The 13,852-nt window shown below is 28.9% G+C and overlaps 1 protein-coding gene across 1 annotated transcript; it reads right to left on the bottom strand.

The window, feature by feature from the left end:
- Positions 1 to 10,886: 10,886 nt before the first annotated feature.
- LOC129320492 (probable polyamine oxidase 5) lies at positions 10,887 to 12,816 on the bottom strand. Its single transcript, XM_054965980.1, has one exon. It carries the CDS (start codon positions 12,656 to 12,658, stop codon positions 11,000 to 11,002), a length of 1,659 nt encoding a protein of 552 aa, XP_054821955.1. The 5' UTR covers positions 12,659 to 12,816; the 3' UTR covers positions 10,887 to 10,999.
- Positions 12,817 to 13,852: the final 1,036 nt, after the last annotated feature.

Genomic DNA, 13,852 nt, shown 5'->3' with positions numbered 1-13,852 from the left:
AAAGAAATAGTAGGGATCTTTATTGTTGAATTGAAAATCTACGGACTGTAATGAAATTCAATCCTTTAAAAAAATGATATGAGGATTGAGAAACATTCTTTCAGTTCTTTATTAGTAACTTTTTTTTTTGTTTATTTGTTAATTTGTTCTTTGATGGGCAGTCGTTTAAAGGGAAAGAAAATTTAACTTTTCTCCCCCAAACTAAATATAACAAATCCACATAAATCAATAGTTACTGCAAATTTATAATTATAATGCAGTTCTAAAGAATGTGTTGCATTGACTTCAATCTTAGATCCATGGCACTTAAAAATTCTCATGTCTAGTCCAATGATTATAAAGCTATTATAGAAAAGATATAACTTATAAGTAATTAGCGATAAAAAAATTAAAGGGAAGTATTTACCAACACATAAATAAATAAAGAGGAATTATAACCCATATTTTTTTAATATTTGTTTGAAAATTTTCAATCTGTTCCCAATTCTTAGCTGATTATATTTTTAAAAAATTAATTCTTGAGAGCATTTTACTACTTTTTCCTAGGACGTCAGAGAGGGCGGTCATATTTCTTCCTACTAGGACTAACACCTGACATTGTTTTTATTCTTTTAATATCATATATTTCAAAAAGGTCTTTTCTGGCCACTTTTTAATAGGATTTAAATGTTAAAAACCTTTTTTGAAAAAATTCCAATAGGGGGAAAATCTAATTTTACTAAGTAACTAACCATGTATTTTTGAACCTTGGTTGATTTTTGTAAGCAAAACCTTGTGTTGTGAAGACCACAATAGAAAGTGAACGAAGTTATATTAGGGAAAGAATTGCATAGTAATCAAAATGGTTCAATCTCTCCATGGAAACAACAAAATTGTATATGGAGATACAAATATAGTGTGGACGTGCCCTTAAATTTTTTAGGAATAAAAAAATTTTGTTCCTTAATTTTTTTGGTTATTAATTTGATTTTTAAAATTTATTTTCTTATCAATCAAGCCCTAAAATTTGATAACCACAGCTATTTGGTTTTGAAATCACAAGAATTAATTTTATATGATTATAAAACTTTAAGGATTTGATTGATAAAAATTAAACTTTAAAGATTAAATTAATAATTGAGGAAAGCTTAAGAGACCAAATATTTTATTATTCCTTATTTTTATTATAATAGTATTTTATTACTATAACAGAAAATTTACAATCAGATAATGTAAAACATATCCTAAATCATTTATTAGGTAAAGACATTGACCTCAGACAAAATTTTTGGTGAAAAATCATCCAAATGGATTAAAAGTTCTATACATTTGGAGTGAATGTTATTCCCAAATGGATGAAACCAAACCTTATATTTAATTCATTTTCAGGTTCATCAATGAAAGCAAACATAAGATCTAAGAGATGTGACAGTTAAATTTGGAGTATATGCCCTTGCTGCCACAATTTTTTTTTTCAAAAAAGAAAAAAGTTTTTCTCTATTTTTTTAATCTCCATGATGATCAATAAGTATTAACATAAAATCTTATTGAAAAATTGGAGATTGATTGCATCTTTTTCCTATGACCCAGGATTTGGATGTGGAGGGTCCATCTTTTATTTTAAATTTTCATTTTTAATTTATAATGAATTTTTATTTTATTTTATTTTATTTCCCTATTTTTGAAGATAAAAAATCTCATTTGCTAAGAACTTGATAATTTGGGAGCATGAAATCTGGACCACTATTTATATGCAAAATATCATCAGTACCACCTATTGTTCCAATATCAACAGCGATAAAAATAAAAAATAAAAAATTCAAGCCCTCTTAATATCACTGAGAGAAAAAATATTTTTATTTATAGAACTTTAATCTATTTTGAAAATGATAAATTTTCTTATATGTAATTTTTTTAAAAAAATCAACTTTATCTTTTTTATTATTATTACTACCTTTGATCCTATTTATAAAAAATATTAAAATTTAAATTAATTTATTTAATATACATAGGCTTGAAGGGATCGTTAGAGAAAATTCTTCTTAACAATTGATCTTGTAGAATTTGAAAGCTAATTATTAATCCAGTTAATAAACCATTAACTCTAAAATCTCACTTTCATTTTCTTGTTGAGAAATTTAAGATAAAAGAATTTTAAATGCATGATCTTAACATCTAAAGCTTAGTATAACAATTAGGGATTTCTTTATAATATCCATGCACCAAGCCTCAGGCATGCTGGATTGTGATCTATTTAATTACTCCTAAAAAAAAGATGACAAGAAATTAGAATAATTATGGATATGGTTATTGGTCTTTTTCCCTTAATTATAACATTTTTGTTAATATCACTGTTTCTCAGGACAACAATTTTAATAAGACTATTTTCCTCCAACCACTGCCAAAGGCGTGTCCCCCTAAAATGTTTTGCTATGCTAGCTTTGCTTCTAACATTATGACAGTGATTTCAAGCATATATTATTTTTGAGCATTATTCATTTTACAATTTGATTTGAGAGATGAAGCTTGCCTTAAAACAACAAATTAATTAATATGATATTATTATATATGAATATGATATAATTGGTGCATTTTCAATCCAATTTTGTCGGTAAAATTTCTATTCTCAATTTTGATTTATCACCTGATGATTTCAAAATGACATTATTCCATGTAGTATAGAATATATGATATGATATGACATAATAAGAAAAAATTCAAAAGAAATGGTGAAAATATTCTTGATAAGATTAGATAGTCCATAAATTTAAAATTCATAACTTTAGCATTAAGCAGAAAATTAATAAGAGCATGATGTTAAAAGTTTCAAGTTGATCTAAAAGAATATATGAAAAAGGAAAGCCTAAAAGCATCCTATTAGCCTAAAAGGCTAGAGAATTACAGCTTTAGATTCCATTAACTCTCATGCTTGCTTATTTTTTAAAATAAAGTTTAGATCCAACCTCCGAGTAATTAAAACTCCATAATAATATTAATAAATACTCTGTGATTTTGGACTCAAGGATTGATATGATCATTATAATAATCAAAGGGCTTATAATTTTTTTAAGGATCAAATTAAACAAAAAGAAGCACATGAGTTGATTATTGCGGTCCAAATTTGATTTGAACAATTCATTTTAAAAAAAAACTTTGTAGTTCCTTCCAATTCGAAAGAGATAAAATATAAAAGAAATTTCAGTTCCAAAAAATATAAAAATAATGTAATTTTTAACCATTAACTTTAGGGAGGATGATAATTAAATCCCCAACAAAAATTAAAGATAGTTAAGTTTTTGATAATTTTTTTTAAAATAAGTACTAAACAATTATAAATTTAAGAATTTTAATTATAAATAAAACATTCAAATTTGAAATAAAGTAACCCTCAGTTCACAATTGCTGGTAAAAAAAAAAAAAACCTTCAGTTAGAAATTAGAATTTATATTTGTAACTATCTAAATTAATATTTATCATTAATTTTTTTAAAAATTGTTAAGAACTTAATTGTCATAAATTTCCCCTTTTAATACTTTATTGTTGTTCTCCCTTAATTTTGTTTAAAAAATTATAATGAAAATGTATAATCTTTGTTAAAATAGATTAGGTATAGAATATTTAAGAAAAATAAGATTTAGGGGTTCATACTTTGCATGAAGTCAAAAATAAACCATGCTATTTATAACTTATAAATAATATGAATTTCAATACATTGTGAGTGTAGATAGATGCGCATATACATCAACCTTGCCCTTTTTTTTTTTTAAATAACTTTAGACTTCTTTTAAGAAAAAGAACGTTGAACAAACCACTTCATGGAGATGACTAAACTAGAGAAATTGGACATCTTTAGATTCCATTAATCTCAATACTATTTAAGTAAGGTGCTACTTGTTCGTCCTTTATTATTAAATAAAAGCTATAATAATCACCTTTCAAAGCAAAATCCACAATCCAAATCACCAATGTGATAACTTAATTTAATTGAACATGATTTCATCATCATCATCTTCTTCTTCTTCTTGATCTTGGCCATAGAGTCATCATAGTCATTGGCCCTTCCAATAGAATAATGATAAAAGATAGAAGCTAAATTATCATGTAGATAGAAAAAGAATAAATAGCTAGAGAGAGAGACCTCTTAATTAATCATGCAAATCATCAAAATTTTAATCTAAGATTTGCAAAAAAGGAAAAGCAATATTGAGAGATCATTATGTTAAAGAAGTTGGACACGTAAAGTTAAAGAAATGTTTGTCCAAAGTTGAATAACATGATAATGGGGACCATTGTTTTTTAGGAAGAGAATGATTAAAGTACATCCGACTGAATCAACATAAAGAGTGAATATATATATATATATATATATATCACCAATGGCTTTCATTAGTAAAAATATATATCATGAGTTCCTCAATAAAGACATCACTCGTGAGGGCTTACCTTTATAATCAATTGCTTGAAGGAGAAAGCTAATACATTATTTGTTATGGGATTTTCATTCTTGCATAGCTTCATTTGGTGAATCTGAATTTTTAGTGTAATTAAATTTTCAAAAAAGAAAAAAGGATCCATGATTTTGTTATGTTAAGGGGAGTTCCCCCCTCCCTAATATTAGCCCTTTTGATTTCAATAGTATACACTAATTCAGTAATTTTGAGTTTTATGATATATTGAGATTTCTTCTTTAGTCATAGAACTTATCAATTTTTTTTATTACAAGGTCATGAAAAAAAATCATGCAAAGAAACAAAATAAGACATGTTAGAACTCGTAAGGTTTATGCACCCTTGTGACAAATGATTTTTAGATATTAGGAATGAGAGTGATAGGTGCAATGAAATGTGGGGCCATGAATTTTTAATGGGAAGATATAATTAACATTAATGCTTATTGAAAAAAATAATGATAGGTTATATAGGGTATATGCAAGAAATAAATTCTTTCTAAAAATATGTAATTAATATTAATGTTCTAAAAAATAAAGTAATGACCGATTCTATAGGATACAAGTGAACATTTAGAGGCCAAAGGCAATGGCCTTATTTGTAGTGGCAGAGCCACATACTCACTTGGAAAATTACACATAATGAATATAAAATTTTAAATTTTGCATCCTCTCCCTTTCATATTTTACACTCATCTTAAATATTAAATTCATCTTGATTGTGTCTCTAAATTTGAATATAAATTTTCAAATTTTTTAACTCAAAGTCTAATAATATAATAAATCTATATAATTAATTTTTCAATTATTAAATTAATTTTTAAACTCATTAATTTTTTTAAAATAAAGTTACCTCCTTAATCTAGGGTTCTAGATCCACTGCTGCTTATTTGCTTAGTAGTATACACAACTTTGGTGGTTGAAAGTTATGTCAGTTTGTTGTGATAAAATCTCTACTTTCTTGATATTTTTAAGAGGGGATATCTTTTAGTGAAGTTGTGAACTAATCAAATTAAGAATACTCATTAATAAATTTATTTAAAAAATATATTAGTTATATTTCTTTGCAGTGCATTGTATGTAAAGAATAATTGAATGAATTTCAATTGGGTATTGATGAAATTGGAAGAACATGAAGTACTTAAGAGTTAAGAGTCCTTCCATCATAAATTTAGGCATGTGTTGTCTCTAAGAATATCTCTCAATTCTCATCTTTTGGAAATAAATGTTCTTGGGACCCATGTTCCTTGGGCGTATCATTATTATAATATTATTGTTGTATTAATCTAAAATCTCTCTTATCACCAAAGTAAAAAATGTCAACTCTCTTCTCACTCACAATTTTGTCGCTTAACCAAAAAAGAGAAAAGAAAAAAAGAGATAAATACACTCATTATTAAAATCATAATTAGATTATAAATCAAACCAAGATTACTACAACCCTACAAAGTCTAAAATTCCGCTGATAATTAAGTTAAAAAAAATGAAAGGAATTCCTTTACATTAAGACACTGTGGATTCATGCTTCACATGAAATCTAAAATGAACTACACACTACTATTTATATTATATAAGACTTATGAATAATTTAATTTCTAATAAATTTTATATCATGTAAAGATATGTACTTAAATTGATTTGCACGTGTTGTCAATTCAATGGTCTTATAAGTCAAGGGGAACCATATAATCAAAGGACAATTCAAAAGGCCTAAAGCAAGAGTGACCAGTAGGATTGAGTGATTTTTAATGACCCCTATAATTGAAGGATTGTCTCATTAATTAGTATAAAATGTTTTTTTTTAAGAATTGAAAAGGATAATTCAAACATCAATTTGATTTAATCAGCATAAGAGTCCACAGAGATTAGAGCACAGTAATAATGATGATGATGAGTGTCAATTAATTAAGAGGGTAAAAAGTGTCACGTTTGAGTAATTAGCAGTGATAGTGAGCGGGACATAGCAAAGCTGATTCTCATTTGTTAGTTCATGTATGAGACAAAGACAAGTGACAGCATGGTGAGTCATATGCAATCATCAAAAGCTGATTGAAGCAAACATATATATTAAGTGGGCCTCACTTTTATTATATTATTGCATCTTTACTCCACACACACACACAAATCACAGTGAAAAAAATTTAATTTAAACTTAATTATATTAAATAATCTTAAATTTCCATGACCACTGGTTAGGATTTGTAAGAAACATAGGATGGTTAATAATCAAAGGTTAAAGAATAAATTTATCTTTAAATTATATGTCCACGAACATTTGAGATTCTAAACTTATTTTTTATGTAATGTTTTCCTTTAATATTTAAAAATGGTGTAATATTATCTTTATCATTAATAAATATTAACTTTAACTTTTAATTGATTCAAAAAAATATTAAAATGACCAATAAACAATAAAAAAGACCCTATAAAAACTAATATTTATTAAGGTCCTTTTTTATGATTTTCTTTGTCCTTTTATGTAATAATATTTTTGATATTATTTTTTGTAATTTTTTATCAACTAATGGTCAAAATTAATATTTGTTAACCATAAGGATAATATTGTATTATTTTGAAATGTTGAAAAAAATATTATACTAAAAATAAATTTAGAATTTCAGATATTTCTAAACTTATAATTTAAAAGTAATTTTACATTTAACTTTATAATAAACAATATAAGCAGTTAAACCGATAAGACTTATGAATTGTATGGTTTTTAGCTTATCTATCACTAAATTATTCCATTTGACAAGTGATTCGTGTGAGAAAAGTAAAAGATAGGAAAAAAAAAAAGAAGAAGTGAAAATTACCTAGAGTTACCTTTATTGTGTAATCTGTGTCTAGTAAAGATGAAAAGATATAGATTTGGAGCATGATGAACTCAAACAAAAGTTAGTAGAATTTAGTGATTAAATCATAGCAAGACAGTTGTTCTAAGTGATTGGACACAACTCTTTGTTGTTGTTGGTAAGAAAAAATGAATGATGAGAGGAAGGTGAATGGAGTCAAGGCAATTGGAAATTAATATACATGGACCCATCTTAAGGCCATTATTAATCATAACCATCAAATTATATATATATATATATATATATAGATGGATGGATAGATTTATAGATTTACAATGATGCCATGTGTTAATGTTCAAGAGATAATTCTCAAGCCTTTGGAGCTTTGTGGCTTGTGAGAACATTTTACTTTCACTTGACATTCATCAAAACTCAAATGTTGATTGATTGTATTGGTTTCGGGAAGGAAGGATGAAGCTAACAATGAAGTTTATTTTATTGACTGAAATTCAGGTAAGTACGTTCTATTGCATCAGTTTATTTATTGAGTAAAATTTTGGCAAGTTCTCTTGATTTCTAATTCTTTTTTAAAGATGCAAGTAAAATAAAGAGTATTTATACCTTTGATATTGAGACATGTGTAAGATACTTTCTAGAAGCTTTGTTTGGTTGTTAATATGAGATAACTTATAAAATTTAATGAGACAATAATGATTATTTTCAAAAAATATCCACATATCCAATTGGTTTATTTGGGTGGCATGTTTGACTTGAAGATTTAATGGTGTGTTTCGATTGATAGAAATTTAAATTTAAATTTGAATCAAATCCTTTGTAATTTTAAATTTTCTTCATACCTTAGACATTTGAAATTTTAGTTAATTCAAATATCTCGCCTTCTTTGTGTTTTCAGTTGTGATGTTTTTATGACTTTTGTATTTTTTTCTTTTCTCTCATTTTCATCTTTCATTAATTGAAAAATAGAGGTAAATTTATCGCTTTCATTTTTTTGTTTTGAATTTCAACTCATGCTCTCTTATTCATTTAAACTTTTTTAAACTATCTAAATAAAGAATTTTAAATACATAAATTTTAAATGAAAGAATTTAAATAAAAGATTTCAAATCTAAATTCACTAATCAAAATGCTACATAAAGGTAAAGTTAATAATTTTAATTAAAGTTACTTTGGAAATTTTGTATAAATTTTTGAAGAAATCAAGATTTTTAACTAATTTTAACCACATATTTCAATTGTCATGATTTAGTTACACGATTAGAGGTATCAATATATTTATTTAAAAATAATAATTTGAACTTTTTAGAGGATAAAAGGTTTAAAAAAAAGTCATATGTAAGGCTAACTCAAGTAATAAGAACGGGAGGAGAAGTCAAAACTATTCTGATTTATTTTAAAAGGTTTAGATGACAAGCTAATCATAGATTAACTTCCTGAAAAACTAATATTCTAGAAAGCATACTTCATGGTGACTTCTCAACAAGTACTTCATAATATATAAGATTATTTGAACCAAGAGGAGATAATCCTTTAAGATTATGAGTATTACAATAGGAAGAGTCACAATAGTTTTAAAAGATTAAATAAATGATATTTAGGTTCCGATGCAACTTTATGAAAAGATGAATTATAAATACCAACTTAGATGGTTTCAAAACAAAATTTTAATCACAAACTAAGAATTATATTTAAAAATTAAATTTCTTATTTAAAATTAAAATTTTTGAATTTATAATTATTTGAACAAATATTTGCTACCTATTTCTTAAAAATAATTATCAAGAAATTAACTTTCATTAATTGATTTTTTAAGACTTATATAACTATCATTTTACTATTACAATATAATATTAAAAGTTGAGTTGACCAGTTTGATTTTTGTTCTAATACAAAATCAGGGTGAACGTTATATTTTTGCATGCAACTCAAAATAATGACTTGTAAACAATGTAACTTATAATTTTTATAAATATGTTGATAGTGATGATGATATCCTACATTTTAGGAATTTCAAACCAAATTAATCACGATATAATGATTTAATTTAATATAATGTTGGGTTTGAATATAATGGCATGTTACAGCGTAGAGGGACCAATCTGTTTGTTTGCTGGGTTGGTTAGTTGGTTAGTTTAGAGCCAACTATCAAGAGTGTTTGTATGGCTAATAACATATCCACGTACGTGCATATGGACAGAATCTCCCCAGCCATTGTTTGGTAGAAGATTAATGACAACACGATATTTTAAATTCACCCAAATTAATTTTAACAAAAATTTCTCATCTTTTTTAGTATACCAAAATAAATAAATTTTAAATTCTCATATATGAAGTTACTTACAGATTATTCAACACCAAAAAATTCCCATGTTTTCTTTTTAAGAATATAAATCGTATTTTTATTGATTAGATAAATAAATTTTTGCAAAATTTTGATATATGACGCATGATGACGAAAGTACTTTCTCTAACATAAATGATAGAATACATAATGTTTTGTCCATCCCAGAAGATTCCAAGCAAGCATGTCCCATTGTTAAGGACAACTTGGTTTTTGGTGTGTTGACATCAACAGTTCATGGGCACATATCTCTATCTCTATTATTATTCATCTAAATCATGCAACACTCCGACCAAACTCATCTACTCGCCCTTGTTACCGGGGCTCTTATTCTCGTGTATCGATTCAGTCCAGTTCGCAAGCTTTTGATTCAATTTTGTTGAACAAGTTTCTGATCATTTAATCTGTCGTGTTTCGTCGCATCATCTGTTGCGCTGAGTGAAGCAATTTTATTTTGAAATTCGAGTAAAGTGATACGATTTAACAAGAAGCAAAGATATCAAAATTAATAGGCAAAACTTTCTTGAAAAATATCAAAGTGAAAATTAGAAGGCAATCAAAACCTTCAATCTGCCATCCAAATCTTTTATTTCTCTCATTCACTCCTCAACCTCAATCATATTTGCAAGGATGGTCTTTGTTTTTTTTTTTTTTTTAAATTACACCTAACTTAGTCCTTTCCAATATAAAAAGGAGACACACGTGCATCCCATACACACAAATATGTTAATCCTGGATTCAAATTGAAAACTCTTCCAAATGAGAGGAGTAATGCTATTACTAGGGCCATTTAACGTTGACTTGCAACAATTGCCTTGCATGAAAGTGAAAATTGAAGAAATGTTTCTCATGAATTTTTACCCTCAACTATATATATATATATATAACTACTTTAGCATTAAACATAATAAAATTTATAGCCAGACACAATGCTCATTGGCCAAGGCTCATTTATTGGATTCCCTGCAATGCATAATGTATAAAAGAACATATCTAGTCTAAGTCTAGTATTATAAAAATCAGCTAAAGTGTTCTCCTTTTATTTATTTATTTATTTTGTTTTTAAACTTTATTTCTGAAATTTAATTTACCCCTAAAACTGAAAAGAGCCGGGTTAAGTGGATCCTGTCCATTGAAAGAATGAGAGAACTCAAAAGAGGTAGGATCCAAAGCTTTGAAATTGTAGATCTATATCAGTAAATATTTCATCTACTGATGATGATGATGATTCATGGAGTTTTTTTTTTTTTGTCTGTTCATCTTTTTGCCCCTTTTACTATCCACTTTCCTTAAAAGAGAAACATAGACGTTTGAGATAATGATGGGAATAATATGATAGAGATTAATCAATGATAAAAAAAATTTATAAAAGTGGGTAAAAAAAACCTAAAGCAAAATTAAAATATAACCCAAAAAAAAAAATTACTGATCATTAAAAATCCCAACACAGTGATAATGTTGAAGAAGCCTATTGGCTTCCCTAAGACCACTAAAGTAAGCTCCATGAGTGGTAGAATAGTGAGTTCTGTGAGTAGCTTCGCCTGCAAACAAAATTTGCAGAGGAGGTGAAGAGGAGGATGATGATTTTGATGATGATGAAGAACATTGGAAATTGCTTTTGCTATGGCTTTCTCTCTTTGGTAATGGCTCTGCCATTGTATCCAAATCTTCACCACTTGATCCTACTGGAACATAACTGTACGACCCCAAGAACAAAGGATCAGAACCCCATTTGCTCTTCAGAATTTTACTGAATCTCGCTTCACTTCCATGAGATTTCTCCTCAGAATCTGCATTAGTCCCATTATTGCACAACTTCCAATCCCATACAAGGCTTGAAATTGTAGCTGAAACCCCAGTTTTAATCTCTTCATCTTTCAGTGATTCAAGTGCTAGAGCTTCATCCCCAGCAAACCAAGCTTGAAGAACATTAGAATTGCTGTAAATAGGCGAGACTGAGGCTGTTCTTCTCATCCACCATGGGATCTTCTTGTTCCTAAGCTCAGAATCATGTGGGTGAAACACCATTTGCAGTGAAGGGAAGCAGTCATTCTTGTTATTGTAGTGCGCGATTTTACTTTCTTGTTGCAGAAATAGTTTATTGACAACACCAAAACCAAGCCTTGAGATTGCCTCTGCTTTGAAAAGAGGCAGAGGAGGATAGAACATACCTGAATCTTCTCGAATCGCAGCTTTTAACACTCCCAATGAAACCGTAATGATGACATGTTCTGCAGAAATTGCAGACCCATCATAGAAATGAATCTTCACTGGCCTTTGTGATTTTTCCATGAACCCTTGAGGTTTCCATTCGATCTTAGTCACTTTTCGACCCAATTGAACAATCCCAGGTGGAAGAACAGAGGCTAGTGATTCCACTACCTTGATGTAACCTTTAGCTATGGTGATTTCTTCACCTGGGAACATTGTGTACTCACTCTCTGCACTGTAATCCAGATTCATGAGGTCATTCGCCGATGTGTAAGTCCTCTGCGTATTCTCATACATTTTAAAAATCGCTTCTTGAAGAAGCTTTCTGCTCCATTTTCCATACCCTTTAAGCTCCTCCGTCGATTCATCCATGTCCCAGTAAGCTTCAAGTCCATTCCTCAGAAATGAACCCAAACTCAGATAAAGCTCGCGCCTTTCGCTGTCATGTTCGGTCAACATCAAAGCATTATTGGTCTTGCCTTGAGCTTGATCCATGAGGGTTTTGAAGAGCTTGGCGATGGGGTCGACAATGGCCGGACTGAGCTTGAAGCCGCCCTCGGCAATGGTGAAGGTGTCCGGGGAGCCGCCGTCCATGCACTCCCACGGCTGATCGGAGTCCAAGGAGTGAGTATCTTTGGCGATTTTGTGAATTGGGCTGTTCCCGATTCCGTGGATCCAAGTGGCGCCAAGTTCAATCCGGTCACCACAGAACTCCGACGTGCAGATTCTGCCGCCGATTCTGGTGCTGGCTTCGACGACACAGAGCTCGAACGAATCTTTGAAGCCAGAGGAGGTGTAGAGCTTGTGCGCTGCAGTGAGACCAGCTATTCCGGCTCCGATAATCACAATCCGCGGCTTCTTCACCACCATTGTCGAGCTCTCTAAGGTATGGCTAATTAATTATTATCAGAGACCAAATAAGAGAGAGAGAGAGAGAGAGAGAGCAGAGAGGTTGAGAGTGAAAAAGAAGGTATCGTGAGGGTGAGATATTTGAGCGAGCGACCATCCGAATTTATTGGACTCATCTTCTCTTTGCCGAGTCTTCCCTGGCGCCTCCACCGAGGCGTTGAGGTGTGAGAAAGATTCGGACTGTGCAAATTTAATTTGAAGAGTGTAGACTTTATATTCAAGTTTTTAAATTTTTTAATATTAAATTTATTAAAATAAAAATTATAATATGAAATTTGTACTGTCTAAGTACATTTGATAGTATATCATATTATAATTTTTATTTTAATAAATTTAATATTAAATTAAATTTAAATTGTCCACTTTACTGACATTTTGATAAAAAAAATTTGTTCCTAGCTATAGTCATCCATCCTCGTGAATCCTCTTGAGTTTGTTGATCCCATTAAGCATTAAGCTTAGAAATGAACCATTTTTTAAGCAGTGTTGTCTACAAATGTCCCATCCCTTCATTCCTTTTTCTTGTTGTTCTGTTGATTAAAATTGACCATGATTTTAAATATTAAATTCCTTGATGAAAAAACTATGAGGACCATAATTCAAGTTGACCACAGCTTTGGAAAGCAAATTTTCCCAAAATATCTAATGATGCAATAATTATATATTATAAAAATTTTAACTCTAGTTTAGCTCACATTTATATGTAGAATACTAACCAATCATCTAATCGTTGCCATATGCGTAATAAAAATAGAAATGAGATTATGCAATTCTTGGAGAAGTCCACTCTAGTTGCCTTTTCGAATCCATTGTATCTTTCTCTCTTCATAATACATCTGGGGAAATTTAACTTTTGTCTCTTATGATTTACATTAATTTTTAAAGTCCTTGGAACAAATTGGATCTAAGAACAGTGATACTGACGTGGCTGCATCTTTATTCTTTATCTAGAGCTCTGAATCTTATGTGATTCTTGAATTACAAAGTCATACCGTGTAAATAAAAACAAATTACATTAAATCCAAAAAAAGATTATCATAGTAAGCGTGTCAAGGAAGCCAATCAACATAAAGATTAGCTATTGTGAATAGATAATTAAAGATAGGATAGTCCAATAATGAATCATGAGGCTCTCGATATTTCTAATATATATAT

The sequence above is a fragment of the Prosopis cineraria genome, unplaced genomic scaffold (assembly GCF_029017545.1).
Source record: "Prosopis cineraria cultivar Desert tree isolate PC_DT_omini unplaced genomic scaffold, ASM2901754v1 PC9, whole genome shotgun sequence".
Lineage (NCBI taxonomy): Eukaryota > Viridiplantae > Streptophyta > Magnoliopsida > Fabales > Fabaceae > Prosopis > Prosopis cineraria.
Note: the sequence above shows the minus strand (reverse complement) of the source record. Positions and strands in the feature narration are given on the sequence as shown.